Source organism: Gigantopelta aegis, chromosome 9, assembly GCF_016097555.1.
Source record: "Gigantopelta aegis isolate Gae_Host chromosome 9, Gae_host_genome, whole genome shotgun sequence".
NCBI classification, from domain to species: domain Eukaryota; kingdom Metazoa; phylum Mollusca; class Gastropoda; order Neomphalida; family Peltospiridae; genus Gigantopelta; species Gigantopelta aegis.
In genome coordinates this window covers 70,282,247-70,309,028 of record NC_054707.1, presented here as the reverse complement: position 1 = coordinate 70,309,028, position 26,782 = coordinate 70,282,247, and the positions used below count along the sequence as shown (strand labels likewise).

General features: G+C 35.9%; 1 protein-coding gene across 1 annotated transcript; it reads left to right on the top strand.

Annotated features, from left to right (window-relative positions):
• The first annotated feature begins 250 nt into the window (after positions 1-250).
• LOC121382019 (little elongation complex subunit 2-like) lies at positions 251-26,180 on the top strand. The gene is made up of 16 exons (XM_041511484.1): positions 251-404; positions 3,427-3,669; positions 5,247-5,382; positions 5,968-6,087; positions 7,926-8,063; positions 8,626-8,760; positions 10,691-10,856; positions 12,265-13,902; positions 14,310-14,459; positions 16,411-16,538; positions 17,301-17,430; positions 18,167-18,251; positions 21,708-21,758; positions 22,795-22,878; positions 24,309-24,457; positions 25,668-26,180. Exons 2-16 carry the CDS (start codon positions 3,428-3,430, stop codon positions 25,715-25,717), a joined length of 3,402 nt encoding a protein of 1,133 aa, XP_041367418.1. The 5' UTR covers positions 251-404; position 3,427; the 3' UTR covers positions 25,718-26,180.
• The last annotated feature ends 602 nt before the right edge of the window (positions 26,181-26,782 follow it).

Here is a 26,782-nt window from a genome sequence, read left to right as displayed (position 1 = left end):
GTATTTTTTTTTTAATATAGTATATTTCTGCGTTTTGTAAGGCCTTGACATTTTATTAAAAAGTTTAAATCATCTTCAACACTAGAGTTGCTGATTTTTCATATCCTTTTGTGTTATTCAATGTGTTTTGTACCTATCAATTTCTATTTCGTGTCGGTTTGCACCTCTTACAAGATCAAAGCCTATAGAAAGATGGGGCTCCATTCACAAGAGGAATGATAAAAAGCAAACAAAACTAGAATGGCTGTATTCGTCTGCAGCATGATAAAAATTATTATTACTTCCAAAAAATATTAGTGTTAGACCGTTAGATAACAATGTCTAGTGGTATTTAGATAATTTTAGTAAAACTATATTCTTTGTGCTTTAGATATCCCAGTATAATACAGTACCGACAGAATATAGTATGTATAATTTGGAAAGTAATAATTATATATTGTAGAGGTTCCTAAATTCGAGTACCACCTGTTTCCGAAGAATGCAGGTCAACATGCCCCCAAACCACCTAACTCCCTACTAACTTGCCCCAGTGTTTGGTTAACACGCCCCTGTGTTTGGACAACTCACCCCAAACTTAACTGTCCGTAAATTCACGTGGCATTTTTAATTCAACAATTACGCAACCAGTCTCCCTCCCTCAACATTTTGTAACACGTCATTTGACCTACCGTTACAAGTTACGAACGGCTCTGACAGCGTTACATCATTGATCTAGAACAGCCACAATGTTATTGATAAAAAATATACACACTCTGACAAAATCTGGCATGAGTTGAACTTCACCCTGAATCAGTTTCTATTAGTTTTTGTTATTTTTAACACAGTTTGTTGCTGCTTAGACCATGGATACAAATGTAAAGCAGTGATTCGGGGCTCCCAACCCCGACACTGCTATATGATCTGGGACAATAAATATGTATTTAAAAAAAAAAAGTTTTGATCGAATTGGTACGTCTTGGAAGATGTCTCATTAAGCCTATGTTTTCCGATTTGTATAGCAAAGATAAGTACCAGTCATATATTAAAATCTTGCATAGACGCTATTGTTCTCGTAAAAAAATTTTTTTGTATTATTAAACAGATCTTCCTATTAGCTACATTAGGTAAATAGTGGCAATCAATATACAAAATTATTTTACGTGCGCTGTTTGTTAAGTGTAATGTGCGTTATTTTTCACACTCGCCAGATTGAAATTATGTGCGCTGTATGAACACGATAGCACCCGCGCACCGTAAAAGGCAAGGTCTGGAACTGTCAAGCCTATTTCAATGATGTCTGTGAGTTTGTCCCTTATTTCCTTTCAAAAGAAATGATCAGGCAAGGCTTTTAGACTCCCGACTATTATTATTATTGCTTAAAATATTGATATATTAATTGATATGAGTTGACTAAACAGTTTGGGGTGAGTTGACTATGCAACCACTGGGGCGAGTTGGTTTTGGGGCGAATTGACCTGCTCCCCTTTCCGAACACCTCCACAAAACAAATAAAACTAGCACATTTGTTTGTTTACATCATCATCTAACCTCAAAAGCATTATGGTTATGCTTATAGAAAATATCTGTGCTGTTTACTAATAGTATTCACCCACTCCTGTTTACAATCTCTTGAATGATGTTGGGCTAGGTTGAGTGTGTTCTCTAGACCCAGATGTATTCAGATATCCTTTTTATGTATAAGGCTCAGAATAAGGCTAGAGACCATACATGGTGAAAACTCATTTTCCAACAACCAAATGATTGCAAAGTTTTATGTCAAAATAAAATGTTACAAACATTTAGTTTGACCTGTCACCTGGCCTGGTGCTTATGGTACTTTTAGAGTCAAGACTTAAGACTAAGAGTGTGAGACACTAATGTCATGACAAAGCCATACAAATTGTATGTGTGTGATGTCATTAGAGATTGGATTTGGACTCTTAAATGTTTTATAAGTACGGGGCCCAGGACTGCAGGACACTTGGAGCTCGAAGATGGGGCAAGATCAATGTCAGTATTACAAGGGCTCGAAATAGCGGCCTTTGAAAAGCAAAAAGCAGTTTATTGTTTAGATCAAGCAGGTGAAATGAAAATTCACCTTGTAAAATGTATGCGGCCATTGGAACTGATTGAACGCTGGAACGCTTCTCATTTCGACAGCCTGCACCACCAGGTTGGATTCTTTTTTAGCGAGATTCCTTGCCTCCACGCCATTTCTCAGTCTGACTGTTGACTTGGTTTTTTCGTGACTCATATGACGGCCATTCTGCAGAATGCCACGGTTGTTCGCGTTTAGTCTCTACATGTCCGAGGCTGTCCTAGCAGCACTGGAAGATTGACCGCCCCACTCTAAGAAGAAATAGGAATCGGGGTCGGCCCTACTACTCTTTTTCTAGACTTTACCTTGCTTTATAGTGATACCATCTCGTATCCTCTGGAGTCGGGGCCCGTCCGCACCACTATACCAACCCATGACGACTGGACTATACCCTAGTCTGATACTCTCTCTCGTTCAGACGGATCCGGCTTCTCAAGATCTGTATTTCAGCACAGCACTACACCTTCAACGCCTATCGACTGTCAATCTAGGGGTTTTCTTGACGGGATGCAACCCATCTCGTCCCTATAAGCTGTGCACCCAAACGGCCTTAACGAGGCCATTCACATGGACATATCGATCGGACTTTAAACTTTTAGATCAGTGTACAAAAAAAATTTCTTTCTCTTATTTAATTTTGGACTGTCCTTCTAAAATGCTCCAAATTATATAAATATTCGGCCGAGCAGTCAAATTCTTTTTTATTTTTGGCTTGTAACCTTTTTATTTTTTTTATTTAATCTATTAACTTTTTTACTAATTGCTATTTTCAAAATTCTGCCCATTTTTACCACCTCCATCCCGAGTCAGGCCTCCGATCTTATCGGAGGTCAGACTCAGGATGGGCATGTTCGAAACCCTAGTGGTATATGCATGGGCATGTTAAACTAGTTATCATCATTGTAAAATTACCCTAAAATTGCAGGGCATTCTTCAAATGACAAATGTACGCATGATGATCTTGTCTTCTATTTAGCCAAGGCTGAGCTTGTGAGCCCTGAATACATGTACATACATGTATATGTTCAGTACTGGTCCAACCGGTGGGGGACTATAGCTTTTATCTTCGTCCATCTATCTGTCCCACATATAGTTTATCAGGACATTATTTTTGCAATGCCTCTAGATATTGAGCTGAAATTTTATGTATACATGTAGCTTTACCATGTACATATACATCTACAGATGAAGACTTTCATGGTGATTAACCTATTTTTCAGTTATGGCCCATGATATTAGGAGAAGAGAAAAATGTGTTTGGCCCGAAAAGTGACATGTATTGCTTTAATTAGCAGTACATGTATGTACTCTCAGAATGCTTCTTAAATGATGATTATTTACATTTTCAGAATGGAGCCAGTAAATGGAAAGGAATATTTCTTTACAGAAGAAAGTTTTCTTCGTGTTGCTGGCCCCAACAGTTTTGAGGATTGGCTTCGTGCCTGTTTATCGGAACGAGGCTACACATGTGACATAGCCGCAGGTCCACTACAAAGAGGTCAGCATGAACAAAGAAAGGAAAGGGAAACACCAAGCCGAGGATATGATAAAAAGGACCGACCGTCACATGCCCCTGATAAGATATCTAAACTGTAAATAGTTTTTTGTTACAAACTACGTGTAACTGTTGTTTTTAAAAATGTTACTGCATCTGCAAAAAAGGGTATTTTGTGATAGCAGTTTGCTATATAAGTACAGTGTCCATATATTTTTGACTCAAAAATCCAATGTATATATATATGTGATGATTGGACAAATAATATGCCATCATGATGGGAGTTGTCTCTCTTTTTAGGACTAGTCCGTGTGTAAATAGGATTAAGATGGTATTTGGAGCAATTGTCATCATTAAAATCGAATAAACTGATGACAGCTAATAGAAGCATGCTTTGCATTTGATGTAGTACATACATGTATAGTAAAGGTGTAGCCCAAACATTTGATGTAGTACATACATGTATAGTAAAGGTGTAGTACATACATGTATAGTAAAGGTGTAGTACATACATGTATAGTAAAGGTGTAGTACATACATGTATAGTAAAGGTGTAGTACATACATGTATAGTAAAGGTGTAGTACATACATGTGTAGTAAAGGTGTAGTACATACATGTATAGTAAAGGTGTAGTACGTACATGTATAGTAAAGGTGTAGTACGTACATGTATAGTAAAGGTGTAGTACGTACATGTATAGTAAAGGTGTAGTACATACATGTATAGTAAAGGTGTAGCCCAAACATTTGATGTAGTACATACATGTATAGTAAAGGTGTAGTACATACATGTATAGTAAAGGTGTAGTACATACATGTATAGTAAAGGTGTAGTACATACATGTATAGTAAAGGTGTAGTACATACATGTATAGTAAAGGTGTAGCCCAAACATTTGCTACATTAAAATTTCATGACTTTAAATCAGTCAATGTCATTTTAATTGACAGTTTCTATAAATAATGTCATGCAATACATGTATCTTTACAGTTTTTCACAGATGCAGTGACATTCATGTATATATAATATGCCATGGATCAAATACATACGTGTATATTATTGTACATGTTAGTAAGTTATTTATAGTAAACATACATGTACATTCACAAAGATGGTTAAAGATCCTTTAAGTTTAAGTAACCCATCATTAATATGTATATGATTAAATAGCTCAATACTTAAATAATTAAACAAGTAGCATATACATGTAGTTCTGTTACCGTTTTCTAATATAGGCACATTCCTGAGTTTGCTACAATGTTTGAAGATGTTATCGACTAACAGAGACATTTTAACAATTGTAATTAAATATCAAATATATTTTTCTGCATAAAATATCAGTGGCTGTATATTAAACATGTTTCTGATCATTCTAATATTTGTACTAGGTTAAATTTAATTTTATTTCCTAAAATATTAACACGACCAGAAACACATTGAATATACAGACATATAGAAATATTTTATTAGTCAGAAACATCTTACAATGCACCAAACTCAGGAATGTCCCTTTAAGAGTCAATTATAAATATATATATATTCAAAACTGAAGAATGAATAGCCAGAAAAACGAGGTACATGTATATCACTGATTGATGCTAAAACATATTTTATTAATATTATATGCTAAATCGGATAGTGCTTAATTTATATGTTTTTATTTTTATTCCTAGGAAATGCCTTCAAAAGCCTTCGTCTTTAACCCATGGTCAACAGAAGCGATATCTGGATCTTTTTCAGAAGTATATTCTGACTGTTTTTCAAAAACAGCCCACACCAGCAGATATAAAGGAACTCACAGAGCTTGAAGTACATGTTTTATAATTATGTTTTTGTAATATTAGATCTAACATTAAGTGAATTATTTAAACACTCCTCGAAATCCAGATAATCTTTCAATGGCAATTTAATAATGATAACCATATAAGTAAATACCCGATAATGAGCAAAATGCTGTGGCAGATCAATTTTGCAACAGCTTTTTTAGAGACAATTTTAAGGACTGTTTAAAGATTTTGATAGTTACTGGATTTAAAAAAAATAAAGTTTATGCAGAATTTGAAACACTGTTTCTGTATCAAATACGGATAAAGTAATGAGTCTGTTTTCTTCTACATATTTTATGAAGTCCTTTTTATTATATAAATATGTACATATTATTTCTGAGTCAGATTTCTTCAGAAAATGTCTTAAGTAATTAATTCTTAACTTTTAAACAAACAAAAACAATAGATTGTATTTGTCTTTAGTCATTGGAGAATAAAATATAAATATGTGATTGACCTACATATACCTGAGAGAATTCAAAATGTTTAAAATGGTAATGTACCGAAATGTCATATGGTTTTATTTGCAGATCTGAATATGAATTCATTATTTATTTTTTGGTTTTAGTCATTACAGGTTAAAGTGTCAGCTGAACAGAGTGAATTTTTAAAATGTTTGGAATCCATCTCCAAATCTTCAAAAGCAGAGTATAACATTTTACTGCCAGATGCTAAAAGATATATTGAGGTATAAAAATAGAGTTTAGTTTATAGTTATGATAAAACTATTTCCTGTAAAGTGAATTTATCAGAATTAATTTCCCTTTTTAAATAATGCAAGAGTGTGGGGAATATTTATTCAGTTAAAAATGTTCATGTACATTTGTCTTCTTGAATATGGAAGAAAATGGTTTATTTAACGACACACTCAACACATTTTATTTATGGTTATATGGCGTCGGACATACGGTTAAGGACCACACAGATATTGAGGGAGTTAACCAGCTGTTGCCACTTCATGGGTACTCTTTTCAGTTAGCAGCAAGGGATCTTTTATATGCACCATCCCATAGACAGGATAGCACATACCATGGCCTTTGATGTACCAGTCGTGGTGCACTGGCTGGAGCGAGAAATAGCCTGATGGGCCTACTGACGAGGATCGATCCCAAACCGACCGCGCATCAAGCGAGTGCTTTACCACTGAGCTTGCCCCTCTTGAATATGGAGTGCAAGTACAAAAACCATACTCATCAGGGCTCGAAATTGCGAAAATCAGTCCAGTTTTTAGACTTGGCTGGTCAGATAGAAATTCATCTGCTGAAATTACCAAAATACTGCAGGTCATTTTTATATGCCCGTCTATGATGAGTCGTATTGTGGAATGGCGTTGTCCGTCCGTATGTCCGTCCATCTGTTAACCTTTTCTTGTCTGGACCATATCTTGCATACACATGCATACAGGACCATCAAACCTCACATGTAGGAACAACTTGGGATGGTGGTGTGTCGCGTACCATTACTAGGTCACTGACCTACTTTTCATGGTCTACTGCACATAATAGTAAATCCTTGTCCGGAACATATCTTGCATACAGATGCATACAGGACCATCAAACATCACATGTAGGAACAACTTGGGATGGTGGTGTGTCATGTACTATTACTAGGTCACTGTGACCTACTTTTCACAGTCTACTGCACATAACAGTAAATCTTTTTCAGGCTAATTTCATGGCTGTTCTCTACTGTTGACATTACATACATGTATATAAATTGTTTCTCTGCCAATATAAATGTGTCACCAGAGTACCCATGCTAAAAAAAAATTCCCTTTCTAATAAAGAACAATAACTTCATTAATCAGACAGCACCTTCGCCAATGGATTTGCCAATGGATTTGCCAATGGATACAATATCATCAGTAGTTGGTCCAAAACAAACTGTTCCTCCATCCCATTTCAAAATTTTTGCATAATTAAAAATGATTCATACCCGTAACATATTCATTAATATCTATGGTTTTCTCCTGACGGGCGTATCATGTACCTCACCGGTACTCTTGTTTATTTAGCTGGTGATTCTGTTATATTTTAAAATACATCTCAAGAGGTCACAATTTTCCACACACACTCCCAGACACTTCACTCACCCCATGCTGTTGTATTTCCAGCAGGCCATATTTTGTGTTAGCAGGACATAATTCTGTTGGCCTGCTGTTTTAAAAAAATAACACTAGGCCATATTTTACTTCCTGTTTCGAGCCCTGCTTATAAAACTTAGCTAAATCTCCTGACTTTATTAAAGACCAAATTTTACAGTTTGAAAAACACAGGCCCAAGTGTCGTGACTGCTTTATAACAGCATCCTGACTGAATTTATTTAGTATTACAGCTAATTGAAGACTGGAATAAGTGTTAGTGCTTATTTTGAAGTAGTTAACTTTCATCCTGCCAAGTTTTACATCTAATATTATAGTAAAGCAACAGACCATTGTTAGTAGATGAGAATTAATGTAAATGTTATCTCATATAGTCTTATTTGTAGCATTATTGGTATTAAATTGTTGTTTGTTTTAATTGTCAGGAAAAGATACAGAATCAGCGTAATATGGTGAACCAGTACCCGAAGCACTACTCAACATTAGATGTAATTCCAATAGAGATGAAGGCAGCCTCTGAACATGTGTTTGACTTAGTGTTTCAAAAGACTGTCCTGCAATTGGTAAGAGAGAGTATGTCTACTCTACTTCAGAAATTACATGGATGGCAACGGAGGCACCAATATCCCAAGGCTGCGTTAACCTAACTTCTCACATATTATATCCTCCAACCCCAAAGGTAGTAGAAATAGAAAAGTACAGATCATGACCAAGTGGATTTGGGTGGAGGGGGAATGTGATAGATGAGAGTTAAGTTCAAGTTTCTCTCATGTTAACTTCACAGTCAGCAGGAAGTGTACTGACTGTTAGGTGGAATATAGTTATATAAAATACTGTTAGATTATGTTGATGGTCACTAAAGAATCCTTTCAAATCCCAAAACCTTCGCGGTAGGTACCTCTAAAAGTAATGGAAAATCATGGAATATGTTTGAAAACAAAGTACATGTATATTAAACCTGTAGCAGTTTCATTATGAAAAATCTAAGTTTCACAATAAAATGTTTTAACTTAATTACAGATTAACACCATGCTGTTCTAATATAGTAAATTATTAAGTAGAAGAAGGTAAACAAGTGTTGTTGTTTTTTAAATTTATTTAATAATTAAAAAAAAAATGTTTTAGGGTCCAGATCCGAAAGTGTTTCTACCAGACATAAAAGCATCCACCAAGCCAGTTATACCGACCAGTTACGAGAAAATAGTGAAGCGATTCCCTCCCCCGCATCCCAAGAAAGATGAGCATATCTGGAACCATGAGGTGAACTGGTTATTTGTTAATGATATAATAATGTTTCTTTTGCTTTGTTTATGATGAATACATGAATATTCAAAGCCTGAAATTGCAAGTTTTAACCTGAAGAATTCTACACTGGTATTAGAGGAATGGGCATCTTGAAGCTTTGATTACTTATTAGGGCCAGCATTGATTTACATTTAAGCAAACTAGTGGTTGCACTGATACACGTGGACATTTTAGAATTAACATAGGTTGATCAAAGGTGACTTGTGGTTGCACTGATACACGTGGACATTTTAGAATTAACATAGGTTGATCAAAGGTGACTTGTGGTTGCACTGACACACGTGGACATTTTAGAATTAACAGGTCGATCAAAGGTGACTTGTGGTAGCACTCACACACGTGGACATTTTAGAATTAACATAGGTTGATCAAAGGTGACTTGTGGTTGCACTGACACACGTGGACATTTTAGAATTAACATAGGTTGATCAAAGGTGACTTGTGGTTGCACTGACACACGTGGACATTTTAGAATTAACATAGGTTGATCAAAGGTGACTTGTGGTTGCACTGACACACGTGGACATTTTAGAATTAACATAGGTTGATCAAAGGTGACTTGTGGTGCACTGACACATGTGGACACTTGTGGTTTTAGAATATTAACATAGTTGATTGACTTGTGGTTGCACTGACACATGTGGACATTTTAGAATTAACATAGGTTGAACAAACGTGACTTGGGGTTGCACTGACACATGTGGACATTTTAGAATAAACATAGGTTGATCAAAGGTGACTTGCGGATGCACCTGTGATGCCTTGTTCGGGGTTCTAAATGTAATTTTTATATACCAGTGTGTTCTAATATTTACGGCGGTACTTTGGTTTTACAGTTTGACACATGACCGAATTTGGATGAGACTTGGTTTTTATATTTATGCATCAAAATTATCACTACGATGTTTGACTTCTCGTAAACGTATTAAGCTTTTATTCATTTCCAGATAAGATTTGAAATGTTTTGGTTTGATAATGTTATTTGAACGTGTAGATGATTAGCAGACCTACTGTATCAACCCTCCTAGATTCTGTGGGAGTCTCTCGGTATTTATTTGATCAAACCTTCCGCAACCCTGCGAGGGAGAACAAAAAATTCTTCTTTTTAATGAAATTTTTGTAAGCATAAAAAAAAAATTGATCTACTTTTGCTAAAATAACATAAGGGAAGTAAGTCTGCCTTTTTTGTTTCATTCGTAAGATGTCGGCTAATTTCGTTTCCGAGAATGTAACAGGTCAAATTTTCCCGACTGTTTAACATTTGCTGAAGTGAAAATTGTGGGATATATTGTTAAAAAAGCACTTGGACTTCATAAAATGACCCCTGCGTGTGCTGTAACCTCACCGTGGTGCAGGGGTGTAACATTCTCTTTGAGAATGGCCAATACAGCACAAAATTGAAGTTTTGAGTAATATTCAGTATCCGTAAAATTCTGTGATATTTGTGTTTTTGCACAGTTCTTTACACTGTTTTTGAATTTTTATATTGATGTTGATCATCACTTTATTTATTTGCATTACCATAGTTTGACACCCAATAGCCGATGTATTTTTCGTGCTGGGGTGTCGTTAAACATTCATTCATTCATTCATTCATTCATTCATAAAATGACGTGTTATTATAATGTGTGTTGCCACTGATTCAACAGGCTGTGTATTGACATTCAGTGTTGCCATATATAAAACTATCCAATTTAGTCATAATAATGCCTCTGACTTGTTAAATGTCTTCCGAATAGATTACATAATGCAACTATGACGTGTCTGAAGTGCCAGACTCTGGCTCAGAGTTGACAGCAATACGCATGATGTTAAAATCACATGTAAGTGTAATAGCCAAATAACGTGTATTTATTTTTGTTTAGATATATTTGTTTATTTTCAGCCCTGTAGTAAGGACACGAATGCTGAAATCTTGGCCGACAAATATGTTTGTGATGTTGTGTTGAGTTCCAGTGTTCTCCAGTGTCTTGTTGATAATCACTCTCCGAACTATGACCGAGACTGGCAGATTCCAGTTGTAGTAAAACGAGATCCATCAAAACATATAGGTACATTTGCTTTTCACCATCAGCAAGTTTAAAAAACCAGTTATCTTATTTAGTCCCCTACCAATCCAACCAGAGAGGACTATAGACTCTAAGTTTTGTCTCCATCCTCATGTCAGTCTGTCTATCTGTTCATCTGTCCCACAACCTTTTTATGACACCCAGTAGCTAATGTGCATTTTTGTGTTTTGTGTTTCCATCTGTCCCACATATAGTTTTCCCAGAACATTAAAAAAAAAAAAAATGCCTCAAAATATATAGCTGAAATTTTGTGTTTAGCTGTATCATGTAGTTACAGTTTGACTTTTAATGGGATTTACCCATTTTTAAGTGTTATGGCCAGAATTTATTCAAGGGTCGTAACTCTGACTGAGTTATGGCCCTTGAACTTAAATGCTAAAACATGTAGAGCTTCACTCACAGAATGTTTGTTTTAATAATCAAAGACAAAAATCTGCAGGATATTATGCAATATGAATTTTAGTGCTACTCAAAAATTATCCCTGCCCTTGGTTTTAGTCCCCTACTGGTCCAACCGGAGGGGACTATAGATTTCATCTCTGTCCTGTCTGTCTGTCTGTCCATCTGTCTGTCTGTCCATCTGTCCCACATATAGTTTTCTAGATCTTTTTTTTTAGAATTCCTTGAGATATTGAGCTGAAACTTTGTGTATAGCTTTATCATGTACAGTTACAGATCAGGTTTGACTTTCATGGTGATTTATCCATTTTTGATAGAGTTATGGCCCTTGAAATTTTCCAGACCTTTTTTTAGAATACCTTGAGATATTGAACTGAAATTTTGTATATAGATTTATCATGTATTGTTACTGATCAAGTTTAATGTTCATGGTGATTTATCTAATTTTCAAAGAGGTATGGCCCTTGAATTTAGCAGATACAAAAAAATTGTTGGGTCAGGTAGGGGACTTGTATTGCTTTAGCAATACTCTAACAGTTACCGTTATTTTTCAAAACCCTGAGAACCCTGAAAACATTGAATTGTTAATGCACACAATTGTAAACAAGAGTTATGTTTCTTGGTCCATTATTTCAAAAGAAACTTGCATTTTTCAAAACATAATACATCTGTTTGATTTACATAGCAGCATATGCTTTGCTTTAAAGTGACCATAGCATATATTGCACATTAGAATGTCTTCAGAGGAAACCTGCTACATTTCTCAGTAACATACTAGCACTGCCGTTTACTCTGCAATCACACTTCTTTAATGATCCCCACTACGTTTTTTTATTGCCTTTTGCTCCATAACAGAGTTGGTCCCATCCCCACAAAATATAAAATTGTGGCAACCCCAATGGATTGAATACATTACAGATGTTAAACGATTTTATAGTATGTATTAAGAGATTTGGTATGAATGTAATCATGCAACATTTGTGCATTTTAGCTGGTGATTCAGATTCACAACAGATGGTAGTCTATCTTGACAAACCTCTTTGTCCAAAGGTGCTTTCGAACAGGCAGAAGAATACCCTTTATCATAAATATGCTCTGAAGGCCTACATCACTCATCCTGCACAGAACAAGGGTGTGAAAGCTTCAAGAGGCAGTCTGAGTGGCAGGGATGACGTTAAACTGACACCAGTTAGTTCTCGTCCTAGGACTGGATCCATTGATCACAGCCAAGAGGCAGACAATTTGTTTGAAACTGAAACTACCATTGATGATCTTGAAACGTTTGGTTCTTTTGATAAAATGCCTGTTAGAAAACATAAAGCCTTCACAGCAGATGTTTCAAGTGTGACTATCACTTCTAAACCAACACCATTGCCTGCTGTTAGTTCAGGAAATAATACTTGTGGGAATCTGTCTCGACAGAATAGTGATGTTCCCAATTTGGCTGATTTTAAGTCAGAAAAGAATTCAGATTCAGTTTGCCTGACAGACACTGGTGCAACAGGCAAACCATCTTCAAATAAGGTTGGTGTAGCAGATGCATATACTGATGTTAAAGTGAAGAATTGCAAGGAGAGGTTGAAGGCAGACCATTGTAGATCTGATACTGATTCTGATGAAGAAAATATGCTTGTTATTGACTGCAATGAATCTGAGGGAGACAGAAAAGCTTTAAAACATTCCATCACAGCCACAGGCAGCATGATACATTCTGCTACAACTGCAGCTTCAGATGTGTTATTGGTTCCAGATATTCAGAAGGAAAGTCACAGTAAAGGTTTTGCTGAGGAACATCAAGTTTCGCCAATGTCTCCTGATAAAAGCATTGACATATTTCCCCAAAATAAAATGTCCAGGACAAAATCTGATTCTGTTAAAGATGGTGCTGTGATTGATAATGTTTGTAATTTAAAATCTTCAGAAAGTGACAGTCAGTCTACAATCTTAGCGTCCATGCAGTTGAAGGAAACTGTCTTACAGAAAAAGAAATTGGTTATTGTTGTTCCACGATGTGACCAAAACTCGCCCATATCTCCTGAGAGTAAAGGTGAAACATCTTGCATTGGAGGTAATTCAGTGGATGGACACAGTGTTGTTGAGTCACCATTGTCTCCAGATGACAGCACTAAGACACCTCCCAAAATGTTTCATCATCCAAAGTCATTTGAAAGTGAGTCCGATTCCCATGACGACAGTTTGGTGATTGACATGCCAGCTGAAAGTGAGAGAGAGTATTCTCAAGTCTTTCTAAGTCCAAGAGCATTACGGGCTAGAAAGAGATATAACTCAAGTGATACATGTAGCCTGTCACAACCACAAACAGAAATGTCAGAACAAGTGCAGTCATTGTCACATGATTCTGAACCGGTTCAGATTTCTGAGGAATCTCGCATTGATCAGTCAGCTTCTGAGAAAACTGAGGACAAATTGATCAGCATTGATACACACAATGCAGATATTTCTTCCTTGGACAAAACCAAATCTGCATACGTTGATGGTGATGCCACTGGTGTTAAACGAAAAAGAGGTAGGCCCAGAAAAGAGAAAGCAGAAGAAGTGTGCAAGAAGTTCAAATCGGCAACAAATTCAGATTTACCAGAAACCTTCACAGTTAAAGAGGGAAATCCAGGTTAGTTTTGTTTGGGTGGATTTGCTGTTATATTTTATGTTCATTGCTGTATACAAGTAAGCAAATTTTTAGCATTTATGAACATTTTTATTATAAACTTAATACTTTATAGGATATATAGGATTTTATCATCTATCTTGTGAGATACTAATATTCAGCATCGTAACCAAGCTAAAAATAAAGTGATTCCTTTTTTATTGTTGAATATTGGGATGAAATGTCTCCAGTGTATCTTTAAAGTTGAAAATAATCTTCCCAATTTTTTCTGGTAAGTCTCTTTAAAATGTATCAGTTTGGGCATGGGTGGAAGTTAAAAATTCAGAGATAAATCTTTGGTAGAAGCAGTACTGCAATGTTTTTGGCATCTGACTGTGTATTACCTTTATATCAAATTGTTCATTTCATAGGTTCTGGAACGATAAAATCCACAAGCAATGAACACAGGAGAAAAACGTTGTCTAAACCTGCAGGATCCAGCACTCTAGAGTCAATCCTACAGCTTCAAAACCAGATGCTTCCTTCTACTCCTGGCCACCACAACAAGCTCATTGAAGGAGGTAGTTAATATAAATTTCTGTTCTATGCCAGTCCTTGGTTTTTGAAAATTATAGGCAGTGGAAAATTGCACACCTCGATATGCTAAGGCGAGTGAAAAATCAATCAATAAATTAGGCAGTGTAGCTCTGATTGGATTTTGACTGGTATGTCTACAAAATTGTCTATTAAACCAGTATTTCCCGATTTGTTCAACAAAGAGAAATACCAGTTTAACGACTGCATGGAAACCACTGTCATGTTTTTAATTTTTATTGTTTTAATAAAAGGTCCTTCCTATCAGCTAAATGAGCTATGAAAACTGTTGATTTTTGTAAACAGAGGAAACAAATATACCCATTTATTTTACTTCCACTATTTGTTGAGTGTAAAGTGCGCTGTTTTTCAGACTCATCAGATTGAAATTATGTGCGCTGTTTGAGTGCGATCGCACCTGCGCACAGTAAAAAGCAAGGTCTGCTATGCTGACTTCTATACAGCTCAAATGGTTAAGAGTCTAAACTCAAGACACTAATAGAGTATGTGACTTTAACTTCATGACAACACTACAAATTGTATGCGTGTGTTGTTATTAATGATTGGGTCTGAACTCTAAATGTTTTATAAGCACGGGCCCTGGTTTAAAGCTGGTAAGTGCTAGGTTCTGTGTACTGAACATAGTGAGGTGCATAATTATAAGCACAAAAGGTTGGCAGCAGTGGCATCATCAGTAATGGTGAAAATGGTCATCTTCAATCTACTAGTATGTAGTCTGTCTCTGTACCAAGGTTTGATACTGACAGGAGGCAGTAGGCAACAGTCTTTCAAAATACACAATAAGCTCTCTGATAATGAGTTACACTAGCAACTTTTGCTTTTCATCTTATTTTTGACAGTATTCCAGATATATCCTTATTTTTAAGAGTGGTAATATATATCATAAGCTTTTATCTGCAATTGTCTCAAGTTCTTCACATTGCTGTTGAAGAACCCCCATTACATGTATAGTTCTTAAAAGTTGTCTACTTTTCAGACCACAAAGAAAATTTCACAAAAACAATTTTGTGCCTTGTGTATCAGCTCCAGGTTATTGGACACCACACCATTTTCTTTCATTTTAACTTGATTTTTGTGCTTGTATCCAATTAAAATTCAAGCAAGCTGTGCCGGACACACACCGTAACTGGATTGGATTGGATTGTTTGTTCAGGTCAGTGGGTTTGTGGTTGAGTTGTTAGTGAGAGAGAACTTGGTCTAGATTGTGGAATTACACCTTATTGAGCTGTTAAAATTCACTCTGGATGGGATTTAATAGTGGTATGCAAAGTCAGTGTCTATCAGCCATAAGACAACGAACTTAGCCACTATGCCACCAAGACCAGGATATCAAACTTTCTCTCACTGTCTGTTCATATTTGACCCTAAAAGATATCCAAGGTGTGTCCCCAGACAGTGTGTACCTGTGACATGCTGGGATGTATAAGCATTGTAAATATATAATTTTGTCTGGCCTGTCTGTCCAGGACAGCGGGTTAGTGGTTAGTGAAAGAGAAGAGGGTGTAGTGGTTTTACACCTACACATTAAGTCATTAAAATTGTAATGCTCTGAATGGGAACCGGTACCAGGCTGCGAACCTGGTACCAGGATGCGAACCCAGTACCTACCAGCCTTATATCCGATGGCTTAACCTTGACACCACTGAGGCTGGTTGGTTGTGTTAACTTGGTGCCATGAATTTATTCAAACCTAGCCAAAGCAAAAACTCTATTCAGCTTGAGCTTTTGCATTTGAATGGCAATCTGAGTTATGTTCATGCCTCTGTGTAACATTCACATGTGAGCTTTGTTGTTATTTTTCTTGAGTTGTAATGAATTCTTCTTCTTGTTATTTTTCTTGAGTTGTAATGAATTCTTCTTTTTCTTTGTTGTTATTTGTCTTGAGTTGTAGTGAATTCTTCTTCTTGTTTCTCACAGATAACAACACAGATGTGTATAAACAGCCAGAACACAAGAAAATCTCGTACAATTTGTGGGATTTCAGTGGTCTTAGAGTACTGACCAGGGCATCCAGTCACGGCACACTGAGGGAATACCCAAACAAGGTATACAGATTATTATATGAGCTTGAGTGTCGTACTTAGTTTATTTAATAACTGTCAGGATTTCTGTATTGCCCGAGTAACAGTAAGTTTGACACTTTAGATATGATATATGTACCATCTCTCTGTGTTTATTTTAGTTGTATCCAGTGTCAATCGTGCCGAATCTGAAGTACCAGGCCAAGTTTGTCACTTTAGATATGATATATGTACCATCTCTCTGTGTTTATTTTAGTTGTATCCAGTGTCAATCGTGCCGAATCTGAAGTACCAGGCCAAGTTTGTCACTTTAGATATGATATATGTACCATTTCTCTGTGTTTATTTTAGCTGTATCCGGTGTCAATCGTGCCGAATCTGAAGTACCAGGCCAAGTTTGTCACTTTAGATGTGATATATGTACCATTTCTCTGTGTTTATTTTAGTTGTATCTGGTGTCAATCGTGCCGAATCTGAAGTACCAGGCCAAGTTTGTCACTTTAGATGTGATATATGTACCATTTCTCTGTGTTTATTTTAGTTGTATCCGGTGTCAATCGTGCCGAATCTGAAGTACCAGGCCAAGTTTGTCACTTTAGATGTGATATATGTACCATTTCTCTGTGTTTATTTTAGTTGTATCCGGTGTCAATCGTGCCGAATCTGAAGTACCAGGCCAAGTTTGTCACTTTTGATGTGATATATGTACCATCTCTCTGTGTTTATTTTAGCTGTATCCGGTGTCAATGATATGATATATGTACCATCTCTCTGTGTTTATTTTAGCTGTATCCGGTGTCAATCGTGCCGAAGCTGGAGTACCAGGCTAAGTTTGGGGTGGAGCAGATCACACAGAGTGAGATGTCTCGTGACTGGGTGTCCTGCCTCATCAAGCCAAACACGCACCTCATCAGAGGTCAGTTCACACTCATATAACACTGTGCTATAATGGATATTCCAGTTAATGAATACTACAGTGAATTAGAGGGCCTAGTTTACAAAGCCTGTTTTTATCTCAGGCAATTGTAACTACATATATTATAATCGAAATGTTTTATTTAGTGACGCACTCAACACATTTTATTTACGGTTATATGGTGTCGGAATATTTATAATGCTTAAATAGGGGCAGATTATACTTTAGGTAAGGGGGGTTTCGGAAACAATGTGGAAATGTTTATAATTTTAAATTATAAATTTTACATGGACATCAATTTAGATCTATGTGGTGGTGGTTTTTTAGCTGTGTATGTGTGTGTGTGTGTGTGTGTGCGTGCGTGCATGCGTGCGTGTGTGTGTCTGTGCAACTGGAAAACTCCCCATAATCCGCCCCTGTTAAACACCTGTGTTTAAGTAAAACAGTTTTGTAAATTTGGTCCTTTTTGTCTTCAGATTGCTTCTGTTCAGACCATTTATCTGTGTTTGGTATAATAAATATGATATTATTCAACCCTAGTACATGGCATTCTGGCACTTGGAAAGTAAATGCAAAATATCCCATGCTAATACCCCCCCCCCCCCCTCCAAAAAAGAAAAACCCCACCAAAAAAAAAGAAAAAACCCTTCTCATTTTCTACTACTGTGAAGTGGATGTTTTTCTTTTTTCAGTTATGATTTGGTTACTTGATTATTATAAAAAATAATAATTTCAGGTCGAATCAATGCACAAACCTCTGAAATTATTATGCTGGAAGATTTGGACATATCAAAAGTGCTTCAACCTTCCATTCCCTTCAAGTAAGTTACAGGAATATATTGTACAGTGAAACCTGTCTAAACCGGATCATGTCGGGGACCTAATATTTATCCAGTTTGGAGAGGATCCGGTGTTTAGAGGGTCACGTTTTAGAATATAGAGTTATTTCCATTGACATCGAATTCATAACTGCGAAAGTACATGTCCGAGAATTGCCGAATGAATGTGACTGTCGAAGCGACGACTCATAATAATGTCGCTATCTCCCAATTTTGTTATGTATCTTTCTTATTTATTAATTGACATTAAAACATAAATAAAAACAACATATTTTAATGTAATTTAGTTTTACCACAATTAACATTGCAAAATGACAGTCTTTGTAATCATCAATTGCGTTGTTAGCTATACCGGCACTTTCACCGCTGATCTTGAAATGTCAAACAGAAAAGCGCGACTTCCAACTTTCTAACTATTTATTAGAAGTCTTAAAAACCTGAATCAGCAGATCAGATGAAAATTTCAAAGCTTTTTCCTGAATGATCGGTCCGGATATGAGAATATTCTTTGCTCGCGCATGTTGAAACCATTTCCATGTCAGTTCATACAGTTCGTCATATTTGCAGCCTGAATTGAATCGCGTTTTGTTGGCACTAGAGTTATTTTCATATTCTTGCAGAAGTCTTTTTCATTAATATGTCCGACACAATGGAAATGTCAATGTTATATTTTGCTGTCAAATCCTTTTGAGTTAATTTTGGTACAGACTACGAATCATTAGGCCTATGCCTAATCAAATAGAACTTTACTTTCAACGATAATTTCACACGCCTACGTTTAGCATTTGGTGATCGAGACATGTTCTTTTGTTGTTGTTTTTAGCAACATTCAGCGTGCATGTTTTTTGTATCTATCGCAGAAAAGATAAAATTTTCTGTTTGTATGTAGTGTATACAAATTAAGTCACGTGTGCATATTTTACTCTAAATTAAATTGTTTCTAACATTTTACTCTGTGTGTCAGCATTTCGTTATCAAAGTGCATTGATTAAAAATAAAAGGTGAAAATCCTAATGTGTAAGTATCTGAGAATTGTCTGAAGCTGTAAAGAATCACCAGACAGGACAATTGAAAACAATCAAGCCTTAATATCTCTGCTGTCTGCTAAGTTGGGCTGAGATCGGTGACTCGTGACGTAACACCGGATGCTGGACAGCAGAAATTCCGGTCTGCATTGTTTTCAGGAAGTCGTGTTTTCGTTCAGGTTACTCTTCATTCGTTTATACTACGCCGGTTTGTTCAGGTTAATTAATAAAGTATTTTACATTTCTGAACCAAAAATCAATCCGGTTTCCGAAATGGACAGGTTCCAGTTTTATCAGGTTTTTAATACATGGTTTAAATAAGAGAATATTCGGGACCATTGAATTTGGCCGGTTTTGACAGGATTTCGGTATCTTCAGGGTCCGGTTTAGACAGGTTTCACTGTATACTACTAAGGTCAGACTTAAAAAACAACAAGTACGTTTCAATTAGTTTGTTTTCTTTAATGACATCACTAGAGCACATTAATCATCAGCTATTGGATGTCAAACTTATGGTAATTCTGACACGTAGTCATCAGAGGAAACCCACTATATTTATTCTAATGCAGCAAGGGATCTTTTATATGCACATTCCCACAGACAGGATAGCACATACCACAGCCTTTGATATACCAGTTGTGATGCACTGGCTGGAACAAGAAATAGCCCAATGGGCCCACCGACGGGGATCGATCCATGCATCAGCGAAGTCTTTACCACTGGGCTACCGCCCCTTCATTTCAATTACATGCATATGCAAAACAAAAGTGTTATAATTACTGCCGATTCTGTATGGTAGCAGTTTGGTGAAATGAACAGGACATTTTCTAATGTTATTCTGTATGGCAGCAGTTTGGTGAAATGAACAGGACATTTTCTAATGTTATTCTGTATGGTAGCAGTTTGGTGAAATGAACAGGACATTTTCTAATGTTATTCTGTATGGTAGCAGTTTGGTGAAATGAACAGGACATTTTCTAATGTTATTCTGTATGGCAGCAGTTTGGTGAAATGAACAGGACATTTTCTAATGTTATTCTGTATGGCAGCAGTTTGGTGAAATGAACAGGACATTTTCTAATGTTATTCTGTATGGCAGCAGTTTGGTGAAATGAACAGGACATTTTCTAATGTTATTCTGTATGGCAGCAGTTTGGTGAAATGAACAGGACATTTTCTAATGTTATTCTGTATGGCAGCAGTTTGGTGAAATGAACAGGACATTTTCTAATGTTATTCTGTATAGCAGCAGTTTGGTGAAATGATCGAACAGGACATTTTCTAATGTTATTCTGTATGGCAGCAGTTTGGTGAAATGAACAGGACATTTTCTAATGTTATTCTGTATGGCAGCAGTTTGGTGAAATGAACAGGACATTTTCTAATGTTATTCTGTATAGCAGCAGTTTGGTGAAATGAACAGGACATTTTCTAATGTTATTCTGTATGGCAGCAGTTTGGTGAAATGAACAGGACATTTTCTAATGTTATTCTGTATGGCAGCAGTTTGGTGAAATGAACAGGACATTTTCTAATGTTATTCTGTATAGCAGCAGTTTGGTGAAATGAACAGGACATTTTCTAATGCTATTTTGTATAGCAGCAGTTTGGTGAAATGATCGAACAGGACATTTTCTATTGTTATTCTGTATAGCAGCAGTTTGGTGAAATGAACAGGACATTTTCTAATGTTATTCTGTATGGCAGCAGTTTGGTGAAATGAACAGGACATTTTCTAATGTTATTCTGTATGGCAGCAGTTTGGTGAAATGAACAGGACATTTTCTAATGTTATTCTGTATAGCAGCAGTTTGGTGAAATGAACAGGACATTTTCTAATGTTATTCTGTATGGCAGCAGTTTGGTGAAATGAACAGGACATTTTCTAATGTTATCCTTAAGTTTGGTTAGACATATCTCTTCCCATCATATTATGTCAATTGATTGGCATTTGATTATTTATTTATTTAGAAATTATAGAATGTTTATCTTTGTTGTTACAATTAAAAGGGAAAACATTTATGACATTAAAAAATAAATCTTTTGTCACAGCTACATGTGTTTATATGAGTAGGGCAGATTATAGCAAAAACAGGCTGGTAGGAATGAGTGGAGGGGAGGGGTGAGAGGTGGCACAAGCACAATTCTTTGGTTTATATAAATAAACTAAGACAATTTGTTTTAATGTTTTGGGCCTCAATTGGGGGAAGCACAGGGTCACTACCCTCCCCACCCACAGTACCTACAACCATAAACAGCTATTATCTTTATATGTGGCTTGTCTGTTAGCAGTATTAACTGTTAGGAAATTAATAGGGAAATCTTTATCTCATTCTACTATGACTGTTTGCCAACCACTGGAATATTTAATAGCAATTACATGGCATTTATTTTTTGTTTACTTTTCTTTCAGTCCCCAAGAGTTTTTATGCTTTCTGCATGGTCTCTTTTTGCATCTAAAACGGTAAGTAATTACAGGAAGTAAATAGGAAAGTTCATAACAATGATACATCTAAACTACTGGTGATCATTCAAACATGCTTTTATAGTAGAAAACATAATAAATGTAACAAAGATTATTTAGTTATTTATATCAGTGGGCAATACAAAGAGTTGCTACATCTACAGGTAATACCAAACACATCAATAAATGTACAAAGATTATTCACATTAACAGTTAATAATACAACAGTTATTTACATCAAAGAAAAATACAGGGATTATGGTATGTTACACTTGTTATAAACCAATTTATTTATAAGAGAGGGCCTCGTAAGTTAGTAAACCTGTGCCTGATCCTTTTGTTCTTTGTGCAGTACAATATGTTTTCAATCAACCAATCACTCAACTAATTCATCTTCAGTTTGTAGTATGTTCTAGGTGTATAGGTCAGACTAACAGTCTATATCTACATGATAATGAGGTTTTGTTGCATGTTTTGTTTTAATTATGATTTCTTTTAATGGTGTATAAAGTTTGTTTTCTTTAATGACACCACTAGGCTCATTGATGTATTTATCATCGGCTGTTGGATGTTAAACATTTGGTAATTTTGACGTATTGTCTTAGTGAGAAAACCTGCTACATTTTTCTATTAGTAGCAAGGGATCTTTTATATGCACGATTCCAAAGACAGGATAATACATATTACTACAGCCTTTAATATACCAGTCGTGGTGCACTGGCTGGAACGATAAATAGCCCAACGGTTATCGATGCCAAACCGACTGCGCATCAATTAAGCGCTTTACCACTGGGTTACTGGTGTATAAAATAACCTTTTAGTATTTATGTCAAAAGTGATATTCAATTTTTTAATGATATACATGTAGGATAGTCAGAAATACCAAACTTGAAAATGTATCTGTAATATAAAATATCCAATAGCTCTGTGTGGTGTCATTAAATAAAACAAACGTGTTTTTTTAACTGTAACATAAAAATAGTGTATTATATTTTTACTGTTTAAAATTTTAAAATGTATCATCAATGTCTTTTAGACTGCCTGTTGGAAATTACCTGTTGACTCATTCAAAAGGGGAAAGCTACATTAACATCTTAAACAGCATTGATGCACACAACAGGTGAGTTAAGCCATATGTAATATTTGACTAAATAAATTTAATAGAAAACATGAAATTACACTATGAATTTTTATGTGATATTTGACTAAGTAAATTTAATAGAAAGCATGGAATATGACAAATGAATCTGTACCAAACAAACTTCTGAGTCTTCAGTAACTAGTGAAAATGGTTGTCGTCTTTCATTTTTAATACATACACTGTATGTGTAATATATGGTATTGTTATAGTGTCACAGGTATTTTAATACATACATTGTATGTGTAATATACTGTTTTAATGTCACAGGTATAAACATAAAGATGACTTGACCTCGAGATAAAAAAATAAATAAATAGGATACTTGAGGGCACTCTCCACAGAGAAGAAATCAGCTAACAAAATGTTTTTAGTTGTTCAAATTAAATTCAGCCATTAGCATTATTGTAAGTACTAATGAACAAAAGGTTCAGACCAAGTACTGCTTATAAAGAAGTCTATTGTTTTATATCTTACACTACTTTATTACACTGAAAATAAGCAGCCATGCATTTTTTTCACCAGAGGGTTTGCAAAACCTTTTGTTTCTATGCTTAAAAATACCTGATTGTTTACCCCAAGCAGTCTGGGAGGTTTTTAAAAAAAAATTATTATTATTTTTTAAATTATTTTATACCAGTGCCACCTTTCCTTTCTCGCCTTTGAATTCCATCTGATTTCTTCCCGATCTGGCAACTCCTCCTATCTTTCAACTTCTTTCGCTGTCCACCTCCACATCCCAGTCCTTGTCTCTCCAACTGCGACAGGTGCTAGTCTCTTCTGGCTATCTGTGCCACACACCTGTTCCCCATCAGCTTTTAGCTGTGGGCTTAGTCTGACCACTTCGGGGAGTGTTCAATAGTTACTTCTGGCATTGTTAAGAGGCACTTGTAACCATCTACTATGCACCCCTACTACTGGCAGTCGTTAGTTGGTGCCATGGGTCAGACCAGTTTTATTTGCGGCAGAGGACGAGGATGCCAGGTGGGTGCAGGGATATACACAGAGATTGCACCCGTGGAGGAAGTTGAGACAGGTAGGTGATGGTGTGGACTGCTCAGAAGACAGTTGGAGGAAATTGACAGAAAGGGTCAAAACAGATTGAAATTGTGGGAGAAATCTTTTTATATTAAGATAATGAGAATGATAGGCATAGGGTGATAGATGAGAAAGATGAATGAATGTGTGAGCCAGCTTTGACGGGATTTGAACCACTGTCGTCAGCTTGATTGTCCAGCAGCTTATCCACTAGACCACGGAACTCATTTCGCAGTCTGGGAGTTAGCTAACACTACTAAAAGGTGATGGCAGTCACAGTCCTAACTTTTAGCTTTCACACAAAACGTTTTTAATCTGTGCTCAGGTTCTTATAGTTTCAGAAGAATATTGTATTATCTAATCTCTGTTTTCAGGGGATCATATGACCTGCATTTCGACCACAAAGTTTTTATATCAAGTGACAGCCCTAAGGCCGCAGTTCCCTGGATTCCTATTGACCCCACAGTGATTCTGCCTTTCCACAAAAAACATGGGCGGGTACCAGCCACGTTTGAACCCAAAGGTACATATGTATGTAATACATTAACACAGTCTAATTTTCCAATACAGTGAAACTTGCTAACTTCAGGGTAGCCATTTGTATTAAACAGTCCACTGTTTTGTGAAGCAGTTTATAAATCTTCCAAAATTATCTAACACAGAACATGTACATATTAATAATTTTTGTTTAGCAATTAACCATTTTGAGAAGCCTTTAGGGTTGGGGTTTTTGGTATACGCTGGCCCCTTAAAGCTGGTTTTAAGTATATTATAAATATAAAATATTACTGAATAAACATTCTTATGAGGCTATAAAAATCCTGCAAAGTTTAGTAATTGTTGTCTGATGCATATTAAGGTTTATGAATTACCTTGTTAAATTGTTGCTTACAGGTAATGGAATAAGCTTTCGTTAATGTTGAGGTTGCAAACAATTTATATTTTACTATTTAATGCAAAACTAAAATCAGTACAGTAAAATATGAGTTAATAATGTGAAAAAATATATTAGTAAATATTACAAGCCCAGTCCAAACCTGCATATGATTAAAATTGGTGTACATATTTATTCCTGTATGAGTGATGGACATCTATATAATAAGATTGGGTGTTATATATTTAAGGATTGTCTGTTGTTTCTTTTACGTTCATCGGGGAATGTTCATCGGTGAAGCCGTTCTCACATAAGTTTGCGGATGATTTTTTTTGTTCATACCCAGATGAACGTAAAAGAAATAACAGACAATACTTATAATTAAATTTGAATGATACATGCTAATAATAACTCTAAAACATCATACTTTATTTGGAATTATTTTTTATCCATAAACAATAACGCTCGTTAAGACAACTTGCCCATATAAAATGACATCATCACATATGACGTTCCCTGACGACGTAATTTTTACGTTCATCGAAAAATTAACAAACTCCTGTTGCTACGTCTGGACCAATCGGATGACATTACGTTGTAATGAATGTAACAGAAATTTAATTATAGACAGTAGAATCTTGTTGGGTCAAACTCAGAAGGGTTGAATACACCGCAATGCTCGAACCAAAAATGAAGTCCCGAGTTACACATACACGATGTTGACCAACTGGTCAGGTCGAACTACCCGATGGGTTGAACACTTTCTCGAGCACCGACGGGGTTTGAGCCAATGGGATTCAACTGTATATTTCAAAATTATTTAAATTTGAATGAATCATTTCTTACTTTTTCTTTTCAGATTTCAGAAAAATTCAGAAAAAAAATAAAGGCAAAGGGAAGAAGAAGTAGCCAAATAACATGACCATAACCGTAGAAACAGATGTTGTGATACCAAGCATTGTCTTTCTTAATCAGAGGAGTAGTTTCTGTGATGATCATCAATACCATGAAGTGTAAAATTCATCACTTTATTATACTGACTTAGTATTGTAAGTGACGGTCAGCAGAACAATTGGCATCAACAGTGCTGGTCAGAACTGAAGTGTCTCGCTGATTCTTAAGACCAAATATTGAAATAACAATATGTTACTGTTAGATATGATAGTGTTTTCCCTAGCTTGATTTAGCCTGGTGTTGCACCATGTCTGAATAGTCTAGCACCATCTTGCCATAATCAGAGCCACAAGTCTGTGTCAATAATTAATTCTGAAATTGCCTTTATTAAACACTCAGAAAATGTATTATTAATTAATAAAATATCCCTGTTATATATTTTGCTATTCATTTATTAAAGCAAGCACATTAATTACAATTATTTTTATTTCAATTAATTTTTTGTCTTTAATGAAAAAAAAGTTACCAAAAATGAGTGAAAATGCCCCAAAAGTCTACCATGTCTTGCCAAATGTCCAGGTAAACCACTATACCATATAACCATAGCTAAAGTGTTCTTAGTACATGTATGGCGTTACACCTTCAGTAAACCCAAATAAACCGATTTTAACAACATCTGTGTCCATGGAAAAAGTATCACAAGTATGCACATGCTGGTGTGGATGTGCTGCACTTGTGTATATGGATAAAGACATGCATACACCATTTAAAAAACAGAAAAGCTTGAAGTGGCTTTAAACAAAAATAACCTGTAAAAGGATTGAAAATTGTCACTCAAAACCCTGCCATTTTGTTCTTCAGATGCTTGAAAGTGGTGTTTAAAGCCACAGAAGAAAAAACAACACTGTGTCTGCACCTCCTCTAAATAGCTTGTGTGGGACAAGTTTTTCAAATGAACTGGTACAGGATTAGTTTGTGTGTCCTCTAGCTCCTCCCATTGGGCTATTTCTCACTCCAGCCAGTGGTATATCAAAGGCTGTGGTATGTGTTATCCTGTCTGTGGGATGGTGCATATGAAAG

Coding starts and splice junctions, on each gene's coding strand:
- LOC121382019 (XM_041511484.1), top strand. CDS start 3,428: ATGGAGCCAGTAAATGGAAAGGAATATTTCTTTACAGAAGAAAGTTTT. Junction 17,431..18,166: donor AAACACGCACCTCATCAGAG/GTCAGTTCACAC, acceptor TAATAATTTCAG/GTCGAATCAATGCACAAACC. Junction 18,252..21,707: donor CAACCTTCCATTCCCTTCAA/GTAAGTTACAGG, acceptor CTTTTCTTTCAG/TCCCCAAGAGTTTTTATGCT.